The 20417-nt window shown below is 52.0% G+C and overlaps 1 protein-coding gene across 4 annotated transcripts; it reads right to left on the bottom strand.

The window, feature by feature from the left end:
- Window positions 1-419: 419 nt before the first annotated feature.
- STING1 (stimulator of interferon response cGAMP interactor 1) lies at window positions 420-6474 on the bottom strand. Of its 4 annotated transcripts, none has more exons than XM_075996108.1 (8): window positions 6358-6474; window positions 5901-5997; window positions 5231-5454; window positions 4917-5100; window positions 4541-4649; window positions 2814-3052; window positions 1892-2074; window positions 420-1332 (listed from the first exon to the last, which is right to left on the bottom strand). In XM_075996108.1, exons 3-8 carry the CDS (start codon window positions 5452-5454, stop codon window positions 922-924), a joined length of 1350 nt encoding a protein of 449 aa, XP_075852223.1. In that variant the 5' UTR covers window positions 5901-5997; window positions 6358-6474; the 3' UTR covers window positions 420-921. The 4 variants fall into 4 exon arrangements, with proteins under 4 accessions (XP_075852223.1, XP_075852222.1, XP_075852221.1 ...); XM_075996107.1 differs by having other exon boundaries at window positions 6310-6457; XM_075996106.1 differs by having other exon boundaries at window positions 6315-6454.
- Window positions 6475-20417: the final 13943 nt, after the last annotated feature.

The following is a 20417-nucleotide window of genomic DNA, read 5'->3' on the forward strand; positions in this document are numbered from 1 at the left end:
CCCTCAGGTGTATCCCATCTTCCCATACAGACTCTTATCTCTTTGCAGGCTCTCTTACCTGGGGATATTCATCCAGTGGCCCCTGCTCTTTTGAGTGGCCCCTTGCCCAGGGTGCATCTGTGTAGCTCTCAGAGCTTGTGTGCTGGCCCAGGCCAGCCACTGGTCCCTGCTCCCCCGCCTCCCACTGGGACATAGACACTAAAAGGCCAGGTAGGTGGGGGTGCTACCTAACTTTATGCCTTCAGCCCGACTGGTGGCCTCTGTCCCCACAGAAATGACACCCACGACCCCACTGTCCTGTTCTAGGATGAGGAGGGCACGAGGAAACATGTGCATGCAAGCAGATTTGGACACTGGGGATAAACAATCAATCCCTTCTATCGGTTAGAGTCTGGCAGGAAAAAAATGACACACTCAAATTGGGTAATCTGGGGAGTGTATTTAAAAGGGACTATTGAGCAAGGGCCGGGGATAAGGAAACCACAAGTGACAGTGAGTAGCCCAGTAGGGACCCAATACACCAATAGGCTTGAAAGGGCATGGGGAGGAAGCAATTCCAGAAACCTGGAGACGGACAGGGGTGCTGGGAGGTTGCCGGGCAGGAGGGCCCATAGTGTCCTTGATACTGCAGGGGGGCGAGCTGGGGGAATGACTAGCCCACCTCATACCCGCTCCTTCCCCGTTCTCCTGCGGGGGCTCCCCATTCACCCACGTGAACAGAGGCCGGAGGGCCGGGGAGCGTGCTGATGCCGTCCAGACTGTCAGCGTCCAGGGCAGGGGAGGTGGAGAAGGGTGGAGAGGAGGTCTGGAGGGCTCAGTGGATGCCTGGCACATCCCTAAGTCACCAGATGCTTAAAGTCTGGAAAACTCCCACGCGCTGACAGTCCTCACAGCAGCGCCTCGAGGTAGGTGGGGCAGTGGTCATAATCTCGGCTCACAGACTGAGGACGCTGAGGCTCGGAGGGGTGAAACGACTTGCCCGAGGATATGGGCTCCTCTTGAGATGCCAAGGCCAGGCCTTCTCTGCATGGGCCCCAGTGGGAGGAGATGGCTCTGCCAGGTGCCCAGCCGCTGGAGAAAGCCCCCAGTCCGGAGTCTTGGAGGTGAGGCTCCAAGTCTGGGAGGTTCAGGCAAGGTGACCTGGGTCTCAGAAGATATCTGTGCGGAGAGGGAGAGGCTGCTCCATACCGCTGATGAGGAGCTCAGGATCTTGGGACAGCATGGTGGAGCTGGGCACCACTGAGGTCCCCGCACTGCCCACAGCAACCTCCTCCTTTTCCTCCTGCCGCAAGTGCTGGAGAATTTCCTGGGACAGCAAGAAGCCGCTTCTCTCTGCAGGGAATGGAGCAGAGAGGTAGAGGAGCGTGGGGTGAGGACCTGAAACATTCCCACTCTGAGCACACCCAGAGGACTTGCTGGGAAGATCCGCTAACCCTTCCTACCCCTCTTCCTACCCACCCCCAGCCACTGGGGCTAGAGTTTCATGGACTCCTAAAGCTAGAAGTGGTTTTAGAGATAATGGAATTCCACCCTCTCGCTTTTAGAGATGGTGATCTGAGTGGGCCAGAGACCTGCCCAAGGTCACACAGCGAGGAAGTGGCAGGGCAGAGGCTGCAGCCCTGGTCTCTTGTGCCTGGTACACACTGGCCTGGGACTCTTCTGCTTCCTCTGGCATTCCTAAATGGAGGGGCCCCCAGGACCCACTTCTTCAGGCTCCACCCACAGCCTATAGCCAAAGACCTCAGAAAGCAATCTAGTGTCTTAGGGTAGGAGAGGGAACTTTCCTAGGGGAGGAGGGGCAGGGCTTAAATGCTCGGAACGGTGCTGCCATATCTCCTTCTGACCCTCCCAGGACCCCTGACTCCCGCCCTCCAGCCTATCAAGCCCTCACCCTGGTAGACAATGAGGCGGCAATTGTTCTGACACTCCGGGGCTTCTGCCAGGATGTCCTCGAGTGTCCGGCAGAAGAGTTTGGCCTGCTCAAGCCGATTCTCCCGGTTAAAGGCAGCCCGGCTATCTTGTGACATGGCGAACAAGGTCTGCAAGGGAGTGGCATACTCCAAGACACAGGTGCCTGCCTGCAGAAGGTGAGAAAAGACCAGACTAAGTCACGGGCCAGGCAGACAGAGTCTGGACCCCAGTGCCCTGGGCTGAGGCCCCATTGCCTCAGTCTGCAAAGATGGAGTCCCGGGAGGTGGCCACCCTGATGGGGTCTTTGCTGTCTGGTCCGCCTTTGCCTCTGACACCTCACTCTGAAATCAGGGTCAGGGCTGGGCTACAATGTGTCCTTCACAGATCCTCATCCTAAGATCCTGGGGCAAGGCTCACAGGACCAGGCTGTCAACTACTCCAGCTGGAAATCAAATCTGGGGGCTGGTCTCTGGGGTTCAGCTCTGGCCTGGGTTCCCCCACACCCACATGAAATCCCTCAGATATTCTCACAGCCTTCATCCAGGGCAGCTTTGTGGTGGAGAGTGTGGCATACTCAAGTTGAAATCGTCCCTTCCCCCATATTTCTGAGCCTCAGTCTCCTCCTCTGTAAAGTAGGGATCACCACAGACCCTGCCCCACAGGGTGGTGGTGAGGTATCAATGAGGTGGTCAGAAGATGCACCCAGAAAAGCATCTGGCATGCAGTACGTGCCCAATAAATGTTACTTATCACCATCATTCAGAGTTGAATCTTGCCCAGCCCCAGGACCAACTGGGGAAACAGGTCCAGAGAGGTGTGGTCATCAGCGCCTGGCCAGGGCCCAGGGTTCTGGGGGGCCTGACCCGTCATCCCCAGGAGCCCCCGCCTCCTTGGATACTCACCGGCTGCCCGTTCTCCAGAATCTCATAGACGCTGTTGGTGTAAACCCGACCCTTGACGCCGGCACGGTCAGCGCTATGCTGGGGCAGCACGTGAAGGAAGCGAATGTTCGGGTCGACCACACTCAGGTCATCAGGCACCCCGCAATCCAGTGGGAAGAGGATGTACAGCCGCCGGCTCCCTGCGCCTCGTAGCATGTTGTTGTGGAGCTGATTGTAAGCTCTGATCCGGGCCTGGAGCCCTGGAGTAAGGAAGCCCATGGAGTCATTCCCACTAACACTGTCTGCTACCTGATTCCGGACCGAGACCCGGGTCATTGGCCCCCTCAGTGTGCAGAAGAACGGAGGGTTCAGTCCACTGTCACTGTATAGAAGGCCAGGAGGGGCAGAGCATCCAGGAACCCTTCCGGACCCTCCTCCTACCCGCCATACTTCCCCCTGACTTCTCCTTTTCCCAGATTTCTGCATCAGCCACACTCCTTCCCACCACAGCATTCAGGGGTCTGAGGGATAGGCTGAGCCCTGGAAGGTGACATTCCCAGCATTCCCAGGTGCACAGAACCAGCCCTCCAGAACTATCTTCTAGCAGAAGCCCTTGTGTCAACGGGAGATAGCAACGAGATGTGGGAGAGGAGCCGCAGCTTCAGCCTGCCAGCCAGAGGGATGAGACGCCTTGGCTCCACAGTGTGGGGGTCAAGGGTCCAGGCTCTGGGCAGACTCAGACTCTTTCTCCGCCTCCCCCTAAGTCTTGTGACATCAGACAAGTTACTTGATCTCTCAGAACTGCACTTTTTAAAATCTGTAAAATAGGCCGGGCGCAGTGGCTCACGCCTGTAATCCTAGCACTCTGGGAGGCCGAGGCAGGAAGATTGCTCCAGGTCAGGAATTCAAAACCAGCCTGAGCAAGAGCAAGACCCTGTCTCTACTATAAATAGAAACAAATTAATTGGCCAACTAATATATATAGAAAAAATTAGCCGGGCAGGGTGGCGCATGCCTGTAGTCCCAGCTACTCGGGAGGCTGAGGCAGGAGGATCGCTTGAGCCCAGGAGTTTGAGGTTGCTGTGAACTAGGCTGATGCCATGGCACTCACTCTAGCCTGGGCAACAAAGCAAGACTCTGTCTCAAAATAAAATAAAATAAAATAAAATAAAATAAAATAAAATAAAATCTGTAAAATAGGGATGATGGCTGGGAGCTTTGGGAGGCTCGGGTGGGAGGAGTGCGTGAGGCCAGGGGTTTGAGACTATCCTGGCCAACATGGTGAGAACCTTGTCCCTACAAAAAAATTTTAAAAATTAGCTGGGCATGATGGCTTGTGCCTGTAGTCCCAGCTACTCAGGAGGCTGAAGCAAGAGAATGGCTTGAGCCCAGCAGTTCGAGGCTGTAGTAAGCTATGGTTATATCACTTTACTCCAGCCTGGGCAACAGAGAAAGACCCTGTCCCTCCTCATCAAAAAAAAAAAAAAAAAAAAGAAAGAAAAGGAAAGAGAAAGACTTCACAGGTGACCTTGGGCAGTCACGAAATGGCTCTAAGCCCCATATTTCTTACTATAAATCAGGCATAATAACAACATCCTTCACACCTACTAGGATGCTTTGGGAATCAAATGATTTGGAAGGCTATGAAAATGCTTTGAAAGGTATAGCAAGTCCTGGAAACACAGGAGGCTGTGTGTCTTATTGTCTGTCTTATAGGTCTGGAAATAGGAGCATAGAGGATGGCCCACCTGGCAGGATAAGCCGCAGGTACCCGATGTAGTACGACCATGCCAGCCCATGGGCCACGTTGAAGTTCTTTTTTTCACAGATTGCAGAGACCTCAGCTGGGGCCGGCTTCTGTGGACAGCAGGATGGCATTGGGGATCTCCATGAAGGACACCCAAGCCCTCCCCCTCCAAGATTTCCCAATCTGCTGCCAATTTGCTCCCTTCTCTGCCACTGCTGAACCCACTGTTCCAGGACATTATAGGCCATATTCCAGGATATTATAGGCCATACTTCAAGGATTCCAACCTTTAAACGACTCACAGTACTGTGCTCAAAGCAGGTCGCACCAGCCATAGCCTCTGCTTGGCCAGACCCCTCCAGCTCCCTCTGTCTTACGTGAAGGCCCAGGATGATGTTCATGGCCTCTGAGATGCCCATGATGGCAAGCACGGAAGGGATGGGCAGGCCAGTCTCATTTGGGAGGGAGAAGTAGAAATAACAGGACAGCAGCAGCAGAGCCCCACGGCGGATGGGGCATTCCAGGCAGGACTCCACAGCCTTCCAGTAGCTGCCTTGGTACCTGCAGATGACAGCCAAGCCCCCGCCCCCAGCCCAGCTCAGCCACAAAAGTTCAGGGAAGGGCAGGCTTAGGTGTCAAGGGACAGACACATGTTGGGTGCCCAGTCACCACTGGTACTGCAGAGAATCACCTGGAATGGACGTGACACAGCTCCTCCATCAGAATGCAGACCCTAGTCATGAGCCATGCCATCTGCAGGGAGGCCACGTGGAGCAGCAGGTGCTGGAAAATGTGTTGCTGTAGCCCTGGGCTGCAAAGAGCTGCCAGGCAGACAATCAGCAGGACAAAGGCTGCCATCCGGGCCCCATCACGCCTGGGACGCGGAATAGACGGATGCAGGCTGGAGTGAGGCATCTGTGGGCACCGAGAAAACCATGGCCATGCTCTCCTCACTTTCCTGCCCTTCTGAGACTGAGGCCCTGGCTGGGCACCTCCCCCCAGTTTTCCCTTTCTCTGGGCCCCGCCATTCCCAGAGGCTGCTCTAGGAGACGGGCTGGGAATACATCATCCCGAAACTCCTGTCCAAGAGTTTTGCTGAAAACAGAGCAGGACCCGCACACGCATGCCCCACCAAACCCCAGTGAGGCCACAGGTGTGGCGAAGAAAGAAGGAAGCGGCTATCTCAGAGCCAGACTTGAAAGGGTCCTGTGCAGCCCTACCCAACCAGGGACCCTTGGGGACCTGGGCTCCTCAGTCCCCAGAATCTGTCCCAGGGAGGACATTAGTCAGCAAAGCACAAAACTGGAGCTCAGGAAGTGGGGGCAGGGCAGCTCCCTGACCCCGGCTGCTCCTGATCCTACCTTCTGCCCCCTGGACACAGGCTGCTCCTGGGAGATGACGGCGGCGAGAGAAGGCCCTGCCCAGCGCGCCGGCCGGCAGCGACCAAGGGCAGCCTCTCTGAGTGCAGAAAATGAAAATGAAAAAGCAAAGTTAGAAACAACTGCTCTCTCCACAACGCTCCAGCCCTGCCATCCATCCCGCTGAACTGCGACTCTAGGTGCACTGGGAAGGAGGGTACTTCCTGCTTCCCTGTCAAAGCCCGGAGAGCCCGGCCTGTCTTGGGGTGGGGGTGGGATGGGGTAAAGCTGAGAAAGCCCCCACCTCGTTGCCCTGTGCTACCCCCAAACCGAGGATGTTTCCACACGCTCGCACTCAGCACAGTCGCACCCTGAACCCCAGTCCCCCTCACGCCCCCACGACCAGACACACTCTACCCAACGCCTGGACAGGACTCCACACGCCAGAGGCCACACGCACCACGCGCTGCTTCCCTGTCTATTTATTTTTATTCTGATTTCCAGATGCAGATCCTCTTTCTGAAGACCGTGACATCAGGAGGGAGGCGGGGAAAATGAGCAGAGTTATTTCCTGTAACAACGGCCTGGCTCTTCAGAGGAAATGGCCACGCCTGCGGCTTCTCAGAGAGAGCCCACGGGTTCCTGTCAAGGAGGCCGTTGTGCCAGCTCCGTGGCTTGCACCTGCACCCCAGGTGCTCGGGAGGATGGCTCGAGGCCAGGAGTTGGAGACCAGCCTGGGCAACAACATCATGAGACCCTGCCTCTAAAAAAGAAAAAAAGAAAGAAAAAGGCAGTGGTATGGATGATAATGATAAAGTGCTTACCTTGTTCCAGACACTATAGACCCTTTCGCTTAGTCCTCCCAGCGCCCTTCCAGGGAGGTGTAGTTTTATCCTGGCTTTACAGATGGATGACCTGAGGCTCCGTGAGTAAGCGAGGGAGGGAGCAGGGAATCCAGGGTGGGTGGCTCCAAAGCCCAGGTCACAGTGAGCAGCTATGGATGTGGTGTGGGCCACAAACAATGAGCTCGGCTTGCTGCTCTGAGGGGAACTGGAATGCCCAAGTCCACATTTCCCTGGAGGTGGCCATTTGAGCGAGTTTGGAAGGAAGCCTCGATTTAATGGGAGGGAGTGAAAGGCAGCAGGACCAAGCTTCATGCTTATAGCTTCCCCTGGGGTGGGCAGTGTCTGCTGCCGCTCCAGGCAGGTTGATGCATAGATTGGAAGACAGGGGCAGGCCTGGGGAGGGGGTTCGGGTGGCACCTGCAGAGCAGCCGCACTTCATTCCTGCCCAGCTCAGAGCGTCCTTGCCTGGACCTTCCCCATGTCACGACCACACACAGGAAGACACACACACTTGCAGGTGCCCCTGGCCTCACAGGAGCAATGAGGCTTCCTGGAAATCCTCTGGCTTTTTGAAAATCATGTCCTAAGAATGAAGGGAGTTCCCTACACTTTCTCTCCCCTACAATTGGCTCACACAAAGATCTGGAAGGATATATGACAAAATGCTAACATGATTACTCCGCACCATAGGAATGTGGGTGATTTTTCTTTTCTTTTTCCCTTCTTGCTCATTATGTTTTCTTTCTTCTTTTGTATTTCAGCATATTACAGGGGTACAAATGACAAATGTTTAGGTTACGTATATTGCGTTTGGCCTACCTGAGTCAGAGCTTCAAGTGTGTCTATCCCTCAGATAGTTCATTATGTTTTCTAGGATTTCTTTGTCCTATGTTGAACATGTATCATTTGTTTGATGTTTCAGGTATGCTGTAAAGAGAGAAAATCCCAACGCTGCCTCAGTCCTGGGATCTCCTTCCACTCCCCTCTGTCCTCTCCACCTCTCCTCTGCCCAGCTGGCTGCTCTGCGCTCCCTTGCCGCAGTTTGAACCTGCTCTGGTACAGGCCTGACAGGTGCAGAGGGCACTGGGGCCAGGTCATCCCTGAGGGACTGCAATGTGGCTTGGCTGAGAGGAGTGGGAACCATGGGGGCCAGGGAGACAGGGAGGCCAGCGGGAGCCTGGTGGGTCAGGAGCCAGTTCCTGACCTTGTCTGGCCTGGTGGAGAGAAGGGGCCTGTGGAGGGGCGAGGAGCGCAGGTGCTAAGGGAGCAGAGGCCCCACCGCCTGGGCCTTCCATCGGGGCCTGGCATGTCACACACCTGTACCCTGCACTCCACCCTCATGTGTCCTGGCTTCCTGCCACGGGCAGGGACCATGCTCAGTGTGGGGAAGGATTGCTGGTGCATGTGCCGGGCCGGCCCCGTTGTCATGGCACCTACAGTGGGCGGGGGAAATGGGCAGAACACAACTGCTGAGTTAAGTGAGGATGTGGTGAAGGCCACACACGGTGCGCTCGGCTTGCTGCTCTGAGGGGAACTGGGGTGCCCAAGTCCACATTGCCCTGAAGGTGGCCATTTGAGCGAGTTTGGAAGGAGTATGAGAGGGATGAGGGCAGGGCGGGAGGGTGTAGAACATTCTGAAAGGAGCTACACATACAGAGGCCCTGGGGGGTGGGAAGGAGCTTTGCCTGTGCAGGGACAGAGAAGTGGCTGGGGCTGCTGGGCATAGGAGCATGCTGGGGGTCTGTGTCAGTTTCTGAGGGCTGCTGCAACAAAATATCACACATTTGGTGGCTTAAAGACAACAGAAGTCTATCCCATCATAGTTCTGGAGGCTAGAAGTTCAAAATCAAGGTGTCGATAGGGCCATACCTCCTCTGAAACCTCCAGAGGAGGATGTTTCCTTGCCCCTCCCACCTTCTGGTAGTCCCAGGTGTCCCCTGCTTTTCAGGAGCAAAATCTCTTCTTCCATCACCACACGGTGCTCTCCTCTGTGTGTCTGTCTTCACATGCATGGCATTTCCTCTTTTTCTTGTCTTTTTTGTTTGTTTGTTTTTTTGAGACAGAGTCTCACTCTGTTGCCCAGGCTAGAGTGCGGTGGCTTCAGCCTAGTTCACAGCAACCTCCTGGGCTTAAGCGATCCTCCTGCCTCAGCCTCCCGAGTACCTGGGATTATAGGTGTGTGCCACCATGCTCAGCTAATTTTTTCTATTTTTTGCAGAGATGGCATCTTGCTCTTGCTCAGGTCTTGAACTCCTGAGCTCAAGCAATCCTCCTGCCTTGGCCTCCCAGAGTGCTAGGATTACAGGCGTGAGCCACTGAGCCCAGCCAAGACTCACTTCTAATTGCATATCCTTTGTGTTTGTATACCTTTAAATTTTTATATTGTGTGCATAATTACCTATTCAAACACTAATAAAACAGTAATAAACCATAGCAAGTATGTAATGATCCCATTTTTTTATTTTTTAAAGTAGATGTCTATATTTGCATGAGAACAATTATGGTTGTAAATATGACAAAATGTGCATAGTGGTTATATTGAAAGGGGACAGGAGTGTGGAGGTTTAAAAAGATGGCCACAAATTCTTCAAAGAGTGGAGCTTCATTTTACTCCCAAATGTAGGACTAACCAGGTCACAAAAAGAATTGTGGCTTCCTCTTTCTTCCCTTTCTTGGACCTCTTGCTCTGATGAAAGTCAGCTGCAGTGTCGTAAGAACACTCCCACAGCCTTGTGAAGGGGTCCAAGTGGTAAGCTACCAGTCCTCCTAGCAACAATTAGCAATATCTTGCTAGGTGTAAGAATCAGCCACCTTGGCAGTGGACTCCCAGCCCCAGCCAAACCTTCAGATGACTGCAGCCCCAGCTGACATCTGGATTGCAATCTCATGAGAAACCCTGAGCCAGAGACATCCGGTTAAGCCACTCTTACAACACTGAATCTGAGAACTGTAAGGTAATAAATGTTTCTTGTTTGAAGCTACTTAGTTTGGGGGTAATTTGTTACATAGCAATAAATAAAATAGCACAAAGTCATTTTAGATTTTCATTTTGCTTATTGTGTTTTAAATTTTTTTATTAAAATGAACACGTATTGTTTGTGTAATCAAAACTGAGAAAAAAGGAAATGAGAAAGAGAAAGATGGAAATGAAGCTTAGTCTGAGGTTTATAAACCCAGCCATGTGATCCCTAGACAGGGATGCTTTGGCCTCTTAGCAGTGCAATTGAAGAATCCCTGAGGGGCCGGGCACGGTGGCTCACGCCTGTAATCCTAGCACACTGGGAGGCCAAGGCAGGTGGATTGCTCGAGATCAGCAGTTCGAAACCAGCCTGAGCAAGAGCGAGACCCCCATCTCTACTATAAATAGAAAGAAATTAATTGGCCAACTAATATATAGAGAAAAAATTAGCCGGGCATGGTGGCGCATGCCTGTAGTCCTAGCTACTCGGGGAGCTGAGGCAGCAGGATTGCTTGAGCCCAGGAATTTGAGGTTGCTGTGAGCTAGGCTGACGCCATGGCACTCACTCTAGCCTGGGCAACAAAGCGAGACTTTGCCTAAAAATAAAAACCAAAAAAACCCACAAAGAATCCCTGAGGGCTGTGAAGGGCCACAAGTGCACTTCGGATCATCGTGACAAGGCTGGTGTCTTCCTGGGCCACGTTAGTGGAATGTAGTGTCTGCAGCAAAAGAGGTGACTAATCAGGCCAGATCTGGACCTTGACCCTGGTGTCCAGAAGGCACTGAGGGGCCCAAAGGTGCTTCTTCCTTCCTTGTGGGCCTGTTGCCTCATAGCTCCTTCCTCAGGTGTGCACTCCAGCAAGACTGAGCCTTGCCAGCCCCCAAGACACTCCATGCTCCCTCCCACTGCCTGGGTGGCTTTTCTAGCCCCTCCTCTGTCCCCCAGACACCCCTATGCTGCTGCATTTCCTGGTGAGCAGACTAAGCTCAGGGCACCTGCAACACCCTCCCAGGTTTCCTTTAAAACCTGGACATTTAAACTGCATTGAAGTTGCTCTGCTCTTGCCTGACTGCAGGGAGATCCCCCCAGGAGGTCTTCCCGGCTCCCAGGCTGGGTGAGGGCCTTGCCTCCTGCTTCAGATCACTCTTATTTGGCCTTGTGCATGTTTTATTGTTAAACTGGTTTGTTTGTCGCCTTCCTGGACCGACTACCAACCATGGGAGGAAAGATCTCAATCGTATTTGCTCTCCGCTGTGGCCCCCAAGGCCTGACACGGCCAATGCTCTGTACATAGTCACGCAAGAGTGAACAAACAAATAAATGAACACACAAACTCAGGAGACCCAAGCAATTTCTTCAAATGTCTGAAGGACCATGTGGGGCAGAAGAGCCTTCCTCTTTCTGACCACAGATGGCAGAAGTAGGACCAGTCAGAGTGAATGTCAAGTTTTGGTTCTAAATCAGGAAGAATCTTCTAAGAACATAGGCTACCTTGTGAGGTAATGAGCTGGGATCACCAAAGGGATTTATAAGAAGACTGGTGGGCTCTCTGTGAGGAACAGGCTGCAGACAGAATTCCAGAATGGATGTAGGTTGTGAATTCCCAAGGTCCCAGGTCAGCTGGGTTGTTGAAGAAGTCACGAGAGTGTCTTTATTTTATTTTTTTTATCTTTTATTTTTTGAGACAGAGTCTTGCTCTGTTGCCAGGCTAGAGTGCTGTGGCATCAGCTTAGCTCACAGCAACCTCAAATTCCTGGGCTCAAGCAATCCTTCTGCCTCAGCCTCCTGAGTAGCTGGGACTACAGGCATGCGCCACCATGCCCGGCTAATTTTTTCTATATATTTTTAGTTGTCCAGCTAGTTTCTTTCTATTTTTAGTAGAGGTGAGGTCTTGGTCTTGCTCAGGCTGGTCTGGAACTCCTGAGCTCAAATGATCCTCCTGCCTCAGCCTCCCAGAGTGGTAGGATTACAGGCGTGAGCCACCGAGCCCGGCCAAGAGTGTCTTTATTATGGAAGATGGGCAAGGAGGTAGATTTTCTTTCTGTTTGAGGAACTTGCTTCTGATTCAGGCTGACTGAGCAGAGCCGGCCAAGTTCACCCATCCACACTTCCCCTTCCGGACCCATCTCTTCTCAGGGCTGCAAGAGGCCATGTGACTGACACTGGTGACACCTGGTGGCCAGTCAGACTAGGACAGAGACAGCTGTCCATCTGGTTCACGGCTATATCCCAGGGCTTAGAACAATGCCTGGTACAGAGAAGGCCCTCATCTTTAAGGGATGAATGAAGGAAGGAATGAATGAAGGAATGAATATAGACTAGAAAGAGGAAGAGGAGGAGGAGACGCTGTCTCACTGGGCCCGGAGACCCACCAGCGGGACCAACCAAGACTGTATGAGGCCAGAAATTCATCCACTCAGGGATGAAGGGCTTCTGCTCTCTCCTGCCTCCCCCCTCTGTGCCTGTCCTGTGTTTTTTCTTTGTTTGTTTGTTTTTATTTCAAGAAAAATATGAGAGTACAAATATTTTGGTTGCATTTTATATCTTTGCCTCTCCCTAGCAAGGGTTAGAGGTATGCCCTTCCCCTCCACAATGCTCACCACATCCCTCAGATGTGGGTACACTCCCCCCAACCCCTGAATCTTTGGTGAACACCACCACCATTTGAGTACTATAGCGTTAATCAGTCAGTACCAATTTGATGGCGAGTACATGTGGATCCCATTCTTCCCATCTTGTGTCACCTCACTTTGGATAATGGGCTTAAGCTCAATCCAGGATAATATAAGTGGTGCTAGCTCACTGTCATTTCTTAGAACTGTCCTGTGTTTTAAGGGCATCTGTGAGGCAGGGAAAGGGGCTATTTTGGGAAAAGGCTGAAGTTCATTAAAGCTGCTTCTGCATCTGAGCTTAACCGTGCCATGGAGCTATGAATAGCGACCCATGGACTGGGCTGGAAGTGCCTGAACTATGCTCCTTTCAGAGAGAGGACATTGAGGCCCAGAGAGGGCAGGAGCCTGCCTAAGGTCCCACAGCCAGACTGTAGCAGGGCCAGGACTCCCAGCTCCAGTTCCTTAGGCCATGTGGTTGGACCAGCTAAGATAGAAACACAGAGGGCGGGAGCAGTTGGTGTGGAGCCCAGAGGGGGCAGCAGAAGCACCTGCCTGGCAGGCAGGGCGCTCTACCATCCCTGCTGACTCTCCCAGCACGTGCCTTTCCTTCCAGCTGAAGAGCTGTGGCTCCCAACTCCCCTGGGCCCCCTCTTCTCAACCACGCTGCTGTACACCCATCCCTCAAGCGTGTGGGCTGGCCTAACCTCTCCCAGCCTGCTTCCTCATCCGCAAAGGGATTGTTGGAGTGTGAGGGAGCCTGCATGTCAAGCGCTTAGAACAGCGTTTGGCACTTGGTAAGCATCCAATAAGAATCAGAGCTGCTATCACCATAGCTATTCTAATTGAGGTCCAATTCAAATCCTTTCCACAACCCATAACTACAAGGAGAAAGACATCCCTGCGGGCAGTGGTCAGGGGTCCTGACTCTGTATCCAGAGAAGGTCCACTAGGGTGGCCTGTGTTGGCTCTAGAGGACATCTGCTAGCCGGTTTCCCCATGGGCTGAGCAGGGGCTGGCCCTGCTGTCTGAGCCTGGCTCTCTGGCTTTCATTCCATGAGGCTGTAATGGGTTATTTGTCTGGATTTGGGATTTCTCTAACAAGTCAAAAAACAGAGACAGAGTGCCACTGTGCCGCTGGACACCATCCTAGCTGCCCTGGGTGGTACAGGTGCGATTCGAACACCATATAAAGGAGCAAGGCTGGATCCACAAGGCCACAGAGAAGAAAGCCATTATATGGATACAGGCTTTCCTTGGCATCCTTGGGAAGAGATATGTACCTAATCCAGACCCTTGTAGGTGGCAGCTTGAGGGGGTCTAGAAGGGCCTACTACTCTCCAATCACTCCCTCTCCTCCAACCCAAGGGCTGGCCAATTCTGGGTTCCTCTTCTCTTTCCTCCATGATGCCAGGTCCTAGGATTGCCTTAAGCTTGGAATATGTCCAGCTATTCATTAATTCAATACATAAACATTCATTGAGCTTTCTGTGCCAGGCACCTTCCTCTGTGAACAAAACAGTCACAGACCTTGCCATAAGAGGCTTACATTTTGATTGGGCAGGACAAAGAAGCAGACAGGCAAAACTCCACTTAAGAAGCACTGTTTTAGGAGTAAGCCCAGGGCTTCGCGAGAGCAGGAGACAGATTACCTTTAAACTTAGTGTGAAGGAAACAGAGGCGGTGTAGTTTCTTGGTAAGGGGAACTTGTGTACAGGCCAGGAGGGAAGAGAAGCCTGGTATTATTGAGGGGCTATTAAGATGTGGGTCTCCACGCCCAGGGATTCTGATTTAATGTGTCTGGGGTGGGGACCCAGAATCTGCATATTTAACAAGCTCCACCAGCGACTTTGATGCCGGTGTGACTGTGGGTCACTACATGAGGAAGACACTGTGAGAGATGGGCTGCAGGTTGCGGGGTCCAGGCCTAACAGGATAGCATGTCAGATGGAGGAGTTTGATCTTTATACCAAAGGAAGGCCACTGCAGAGCGTTAATCCTGAGAACAACAGAATCTCAAAGATTCCTCCTGCTCCAGCTGCTGGGCAGAAAAATGGGTTGAAGAGGGTCGCACTGCTGGCTGGTGTGGCCTTCCCGCCTGGGGTGGGCGCTGGCATGCATTAGGAAAGGGGCAGCTGGGACAGAGAGAAGCGATCCGATTGGGGCGGGGGATTCACAGGACCCGCTACTGCGCTGGCCCTGAGATTTGAGGGTGGGAGAGAGCACGAGGGCGGCGAAGTGAAGACGGAACAGCGTGAGGAGGAAAGGAAGGGACCCGACGCGGAATCTGCCGGGTCTGGGAGGGACACACCACGGTGGCTGCGGCGGTTGCCTCAGAACACAGGCTGGAGGGCCGGGGAGGTACCGCAGAGCTCTCGGTGACGCCGGACGTCTGTGACCCCAGGGTCGGGAGGCCTCGGTCTGAACAGAGGCCAGCCGGGCCCGGACCGCGGCTGTGTCCAGACCTCCCTCCGCCCCTCAGGCTGCCCGCCCCGGCGGCTCGGGTTCCCGGCATGCCTGCGGCGGTGACCTCATCGGCTCGGGCGGTGCGGCCCGGCCCCCGCTAGATGGCGCTGCTCCCAGCAGCCCGCTCGCCGCGCGGGCGGGACCCGAGAGACCCGCGGCGGCGCTGCGCGCTCCGGCTCCAGCGCCTCTCGAGCCGCAGGTCCCGACCTGTGACCGCTGACCGGCTCTGGCTTACATCTCTGCGCCTTTGCTCGCTTCTCCCCCAGGCGCCCAAGTCAGAAACCTGGGCCCCATCCTGGAGAGCGCTGTCTCCCTCACGCTCACATCCAGGCACACGCGGCGTCTGGCGGTCCATTCTGACTCCTAATCTTCTCAGCGCCCTTCCCCGGCCCCTGCCTTCCCTCAGACCTGCACAGCGAGACGACAAAGGAACGGGCTCCAGGATCAACGCCTAGCTGTGTCCCTGAGGCAGTAATCCTCTCATACCCCAGTTTCCCTTAAAATGAGAAGGAAACAATACTAACTACCTCGTAAGATGGTTGGAAGGACTAAATAACAGAATATTTTTCATTACAAAGCAGATGCTCAAAAAATATCAGCTATTTTAACACTTCTCTCTGTGTTGCTGGAACATACTCACTGGCCCCAGAATCTTTCATGGCTTCTGACTGCCCTCAGGATCCAGTTCAGACCTTCGTCTTGGCCTTTGAGGCCCCTTCAGCCTCATTTCCTGTCATTCCCATCTCTTCCCACACGTTTTTGTTGGCTTTGCCATAGACAACTCTGCGCTTCGGCATGAACACCCTTTCCCCACCTTTTCTATCTGCCTAAACCCTCCTCACATCTTGAAACCCAACACAAAAGCCTTCCTGTTACACACACCACCCCCATTACCTTCCCCACAATGATCCCGAAGTTCTAAGGTGCTCAGAACATGCATTATCACGAGAAAAATGAAAAGACTAAGGGACAATACGTCATGATGATGAACATCCTTGACAGCCTGAGCAACATAGTGAGACACTGTCTCTAAGAAAAATAGAAAAATTAGCTGGGCGTGGTGGTGCACACCTGTAGTCCTAGTTACCCAGGAGGCTGAGGTTGCAGTGAGCTATGATGAGGCCACTGCTCTCTAGCCTGGGGAATAGAGCAAGATCCTGTCTCAAAAAGAAAAAAAAATCCTTGAGCCCTCTGTGCTTATTTTTAGGGACAAAAATAGTCCTATGTCTCTCTGGATAGGGTGGGTTAGTGGTAGATGATGGGGAGGTGGGGGAAGGGTGAGTGAGCTGGGATATTAGAAGAGAAGAGGATGAGGAAAGAGAAAAGGAAAGGAACTTCTCCCACCCCCTACCTCTCTAAGGTGTCCAGGCCCTGATGAGGTCACCTCCCCAGGACCCAGGTCAGATCTCCAGATAGAACTGGTTTACAGGTTCTTAGAAGCAGTCGCTGCACACTTATTTGGGCAGCATTTCCAGCTGTAGGAATGGGTGTCACTGAGTCACCTGCCCACTGGCATCTGGTACCCAGAAAACCAGAGGCAGGCACGTGCGAGGAGGCCAGCCAAATCTGGAGCAATGCAGGCTGCTGGAGGATCTGAGCTGGCAGCTCTGTGAGGACCGAATCTAGACCCCAGCACACCCCTGTAAGTAACCTCACATGCTCATGCCTACGCCCAGTGTCCTTCAGCCTCCCAACCAGGCATCCAAAGCCTCCATTCAACTGAGTCAGCCCCAGAGAAGCAAGGACACAGGATGGAAAGCCCCTTCCCAACCATCTCAATCCTTCTGCTTTCCTTAGCAACATGTGTGCCAGACCTTGGGCTGGGCAATGCCAGAGAGACAGAGCAAATAGAATAATGTCATCCTTTCCCTCTTGGGACTCACGGTCTAGTGGGGGAGATAAGTAAACCATGAGAACAAAATGTGACATGTGCTGTGAGAGGGTTAAGTGAATGAGGGGCAGGCAATGTAGGGTAGTGGTTAGAGGCCTAGACTGGCATGAAATGATGCTGTAAAAGTGCTTAGTGCCATATATGATTCATAGCGAGTGACTGATAAATATTTACCTGATGCTATTTACCCAAGATGCTATTGAAGATGCAAAGCTTATCATTTAAGCCTTCTGCAAGCTCCCCAACAAATGTGAACTACCCCTACTACATCAGTGTGGTTATCTTTCAAAGTTCTCCTGAATCTGGATGAGCACCTGCCCCCTGCAGATACCCTGGGTTCATCACATGAGCAGAGGACAATAGAGGGAGGAGGGCAGGGGAAATGTCTGGGAGGACAATAGGAGAAAGAAAGACTGGGGGAGGAGCTGGCACTTCTAGAGGAGGTACCTCAGGCCCCTGGGGTGCCAGGGAACACCAAGGGGACACATCTGGTGGTAAAGGGTCCCTGGGAGATTTATCTTGGAGGTACATTTGCATGAGAATAATAAAGCATCAATTATCCATATCAAAAAAAAAAAGAGAAGGGGGCTCCCAGTCCCCCCTTGGCACTGCCCCTACTCCTCAGATCATCAAAGACACAGCTGAGGATGCCAGAGTATCAAAAAGGGGGCCACAGAAGTGCTCCTCTCTTCTGTCTTGCTGCTGCTTTTCTTTTGACCCAAACTTCTAGATGTGCTGGGGCTTCTTACTTTGGAGTTCATTGGGCCACCAGAAGAAAGGAATCCATCCAGGGGCTAAATGCAAAACCAGTCAAAGGCTATCAACTCCCATTTGTACCCAAGTTTTGCCAAATGGGCTGTTTCCTCTTCATTACAGGATAATACATGCTCATTTGCAAATAAATTAGAAACCACATATAAACAACAAGAAGAAATATCTTATATCAGTTTGTGTCATTTTCCTCAAAAATATTACAAGGTAAATAAAGTATATTATGAACATTTCCTCCTGTCCTTAAAACCTTTTTCTGCTGCACAATTTGTAATGGCTGTAGACTGTTGTGTTGAAGATATATGTTTCCAATCTCCTATCATTAGACATGGAGGTTGTTTCTGTTTATAAATAACATTGATAGGACTATCTTTATAATATTAATGAAATCTTTGCTAGGCTCTTTATTTATTTCAGGATACATCTCTAGATGTGGACTTGTTGAGTCAAAAGGAGCAAACTTTTGACTCCATTGCCAAAATACAAAATCTGACTCTAAATACGCCTATTTAGAGTCAGATTTTAGGAATCAAGTTAGGAGTTAAAGCTGCAGGGAGGTGGAGAGGGGTGGGCAGGAGGAAAAGAAGCCAACCTAGGTTTACAGCTATTCCAAGGAGCTCTGGGAGGTTAAAACTAGAAAATAATCATGGGATCAGTGGGACACCCCACTCTGGTTTCCCTGCATACCATTCCAGTTGGCTACCCCCCACGGCTTCCCAAGGCACTGTTTAGCAAGGGAGATAAACTTTTACTCCTGGGGAGTGAAGAGTAAGATTGTCTTTATTTGGGACCAGTGGTGCCAACTGATGATGACCTAAACCATTCTGATCTTCCCCAGCTTTTAATTTTAGGCATTGTGCCAAATGATAAGTACATCACCTAATTTAATTCTCACCAGAGCCTGAGGAAGTAGGTGTTATCTTTACTCTCAATTTATAAATAAGGAAACTAAGGCACAAAGGGGCAAAGTGATTTAGCCAAGGCCATACAGCTAGCAAGTGGTGGAGCAAGAGCTCTGAACATACCCTTTGTCCCCACCTTCAGCCTGGCTTGTTGGGTTGCCTGGGTCATCCAGATGTGGTCACCCTGAGAAGGGAGAAATTGACAAAAGAGAACTTGAAGCTTTGGCCTAGGCCATTTCCCAATCTAACCCTGGGATGAGGGAGACAGGGACAGAGCCCCTTCTCAGCACTGGTAACCTTTGACCTTCAGGCAGGTTGGCTAGCAGAGGCAGCCAAAAGGATGGAGAGGTGGCTGGACTGGGAGGGACTAGGGAGCTAATCCCTTTGTGACCTCAGGGGCATCTTGAATAATTGGATGGACAATGATTACTGGTGGGGGGGTATTGAAAATCTTTTTTTTTGTTGTTGTTGTTTTTTAGCGTATTATGGAGGGGTATTGAAAATCTTAGTGAGTGGGTCAGAGATGAAGCCAGAGAGGGGCCTTGAAAAAACTCTTCACACCAGGAGGCCACAGAAAAGCTGAAGTACCAACAGGAGGGAGAGAATGGGCAGGTGGAGAGGCCTGGTTTCAGAGCCCCAGCATGGGCTTTCAGTGCCAGTGGGTCATTTTGTTGCCTTGTCACTTTCAGCAGTTAAGGACTTTCAGCCTACTTTTCCTTGTCTATAACAGTACCTTCCTCCAAGAATAGTTGTGAAGGGTTTGGTACCTAATAAGGACTCAATAAAGGCTACCTTTTATTGTTACAAAGTGCTTAAGATATGGGCATATGGGCCTGCGAGTGGTGAGAGCCAGTAAAGGGGCCATTGTCATGCACCACTGGCTCCACTGTTGGCCCAGCCTGGACGAGTCTCAGGGTAGAGCACAGGATCAAAGGAGGCCTGGAGATCCTGAATGTGAAAGCCACTCAGGAGGCTCCAAGGGGGCTAGCCAGGAAGGCCTTTCAGATGATTATTAGGCCCTAGACAGGGGCCCACTCTCCAGCAAGGCCCAATCTCCCCCACCCCACCCCTACTCTAGACAGGGCCAATAGTCCCCCTGGGGCCTTGGCAGAAGAAGTGTGAAGATCCTTGTTGGGAACAGGGAAAGCCTCACCAAAGCAGGGCCAGGTTAGAATGGGCCTCTACCCCTACCCTCCTCTCCCCACCCCCTGCAGATAGCATCTGGGTCTCCAGAGGTAGGGTGAGGGCAAAGAAAGAGGAGAAGATGCCCCCAAGAGCACCCTCCCCATCCCGCCTTCCATCCCCTACAGGGTTTGACAGACTGTGCCTAGAACCAGGGAAAAAAGAGAAAAAGCTACAGGGAGTCTTAAAAGTGACCTCTTCTCACTACAGAACTGGCGTGAATAACCTGAAATGGCAGTAGGAGGGATTCAGATTAGACTGCAAGAGGGATTTATTTACCTATTGACAGCAATGTTAACTGAGCTACTTACAGAGAGGTTAGGAAACCTTTTGTTGGAGAGCTGTAAGAATCATAATAGCTACCTAGTTATGTCTCTGGCACACTCTTCATACATTAGCTCATTGATTCCTACAACCATCCCACTGGGTAAGTGCTATCATTATTTCCATTTTACACGTAAAAACACTGGGCTCAGAGCTGGGGCGGCCACTTGCTGTATTATTATTCAGCAAAATAAGCGGCAGTGCCAGAACCCACTGCAACCCTTCCTCTTGGACCTTCACCTTCAGGAGAAGTTGGGTAGGCCCAAAACCTCTCAATGATTCTTGTGTTTAATTTGCAGAAGCTCTGGCCTCCCTTATAAAGCTGTGACCCAAGATCACAAGTAGATGCAGATGCTGTTTGTCACTGCTACCATAGGCTGGGGATTTCCAATGAGTTTCCAGAAGGGCCCAAAGACACTCAGAGCAGAAGCTCCTAGTGTCCCTGCTCCAGGGCCAGAGGCCTTCTTCAAAAAGGGAGCCAAAATGCATGAGATTATCACTTATAGGATAGGAGGAAGAAGGCAGGAACTGCACAAACATTGACGTTCATTTTTGATCTTATAATTCTTA

Source organism: Microcebus murinus, chromosome 21, assembly GCF_040939455.1.
Source record: "Microcebus murinus isolate Inina chromosome 21, M.murinus_Inina_mat1.0, whole genome shotgun sequence".
Taxonomy (NCBI): Eukaryota; Metazoa; Chordata; class Mammalia; order Primates; family Cheirogaleidae; genus Microcebus; species Microcebus murinus.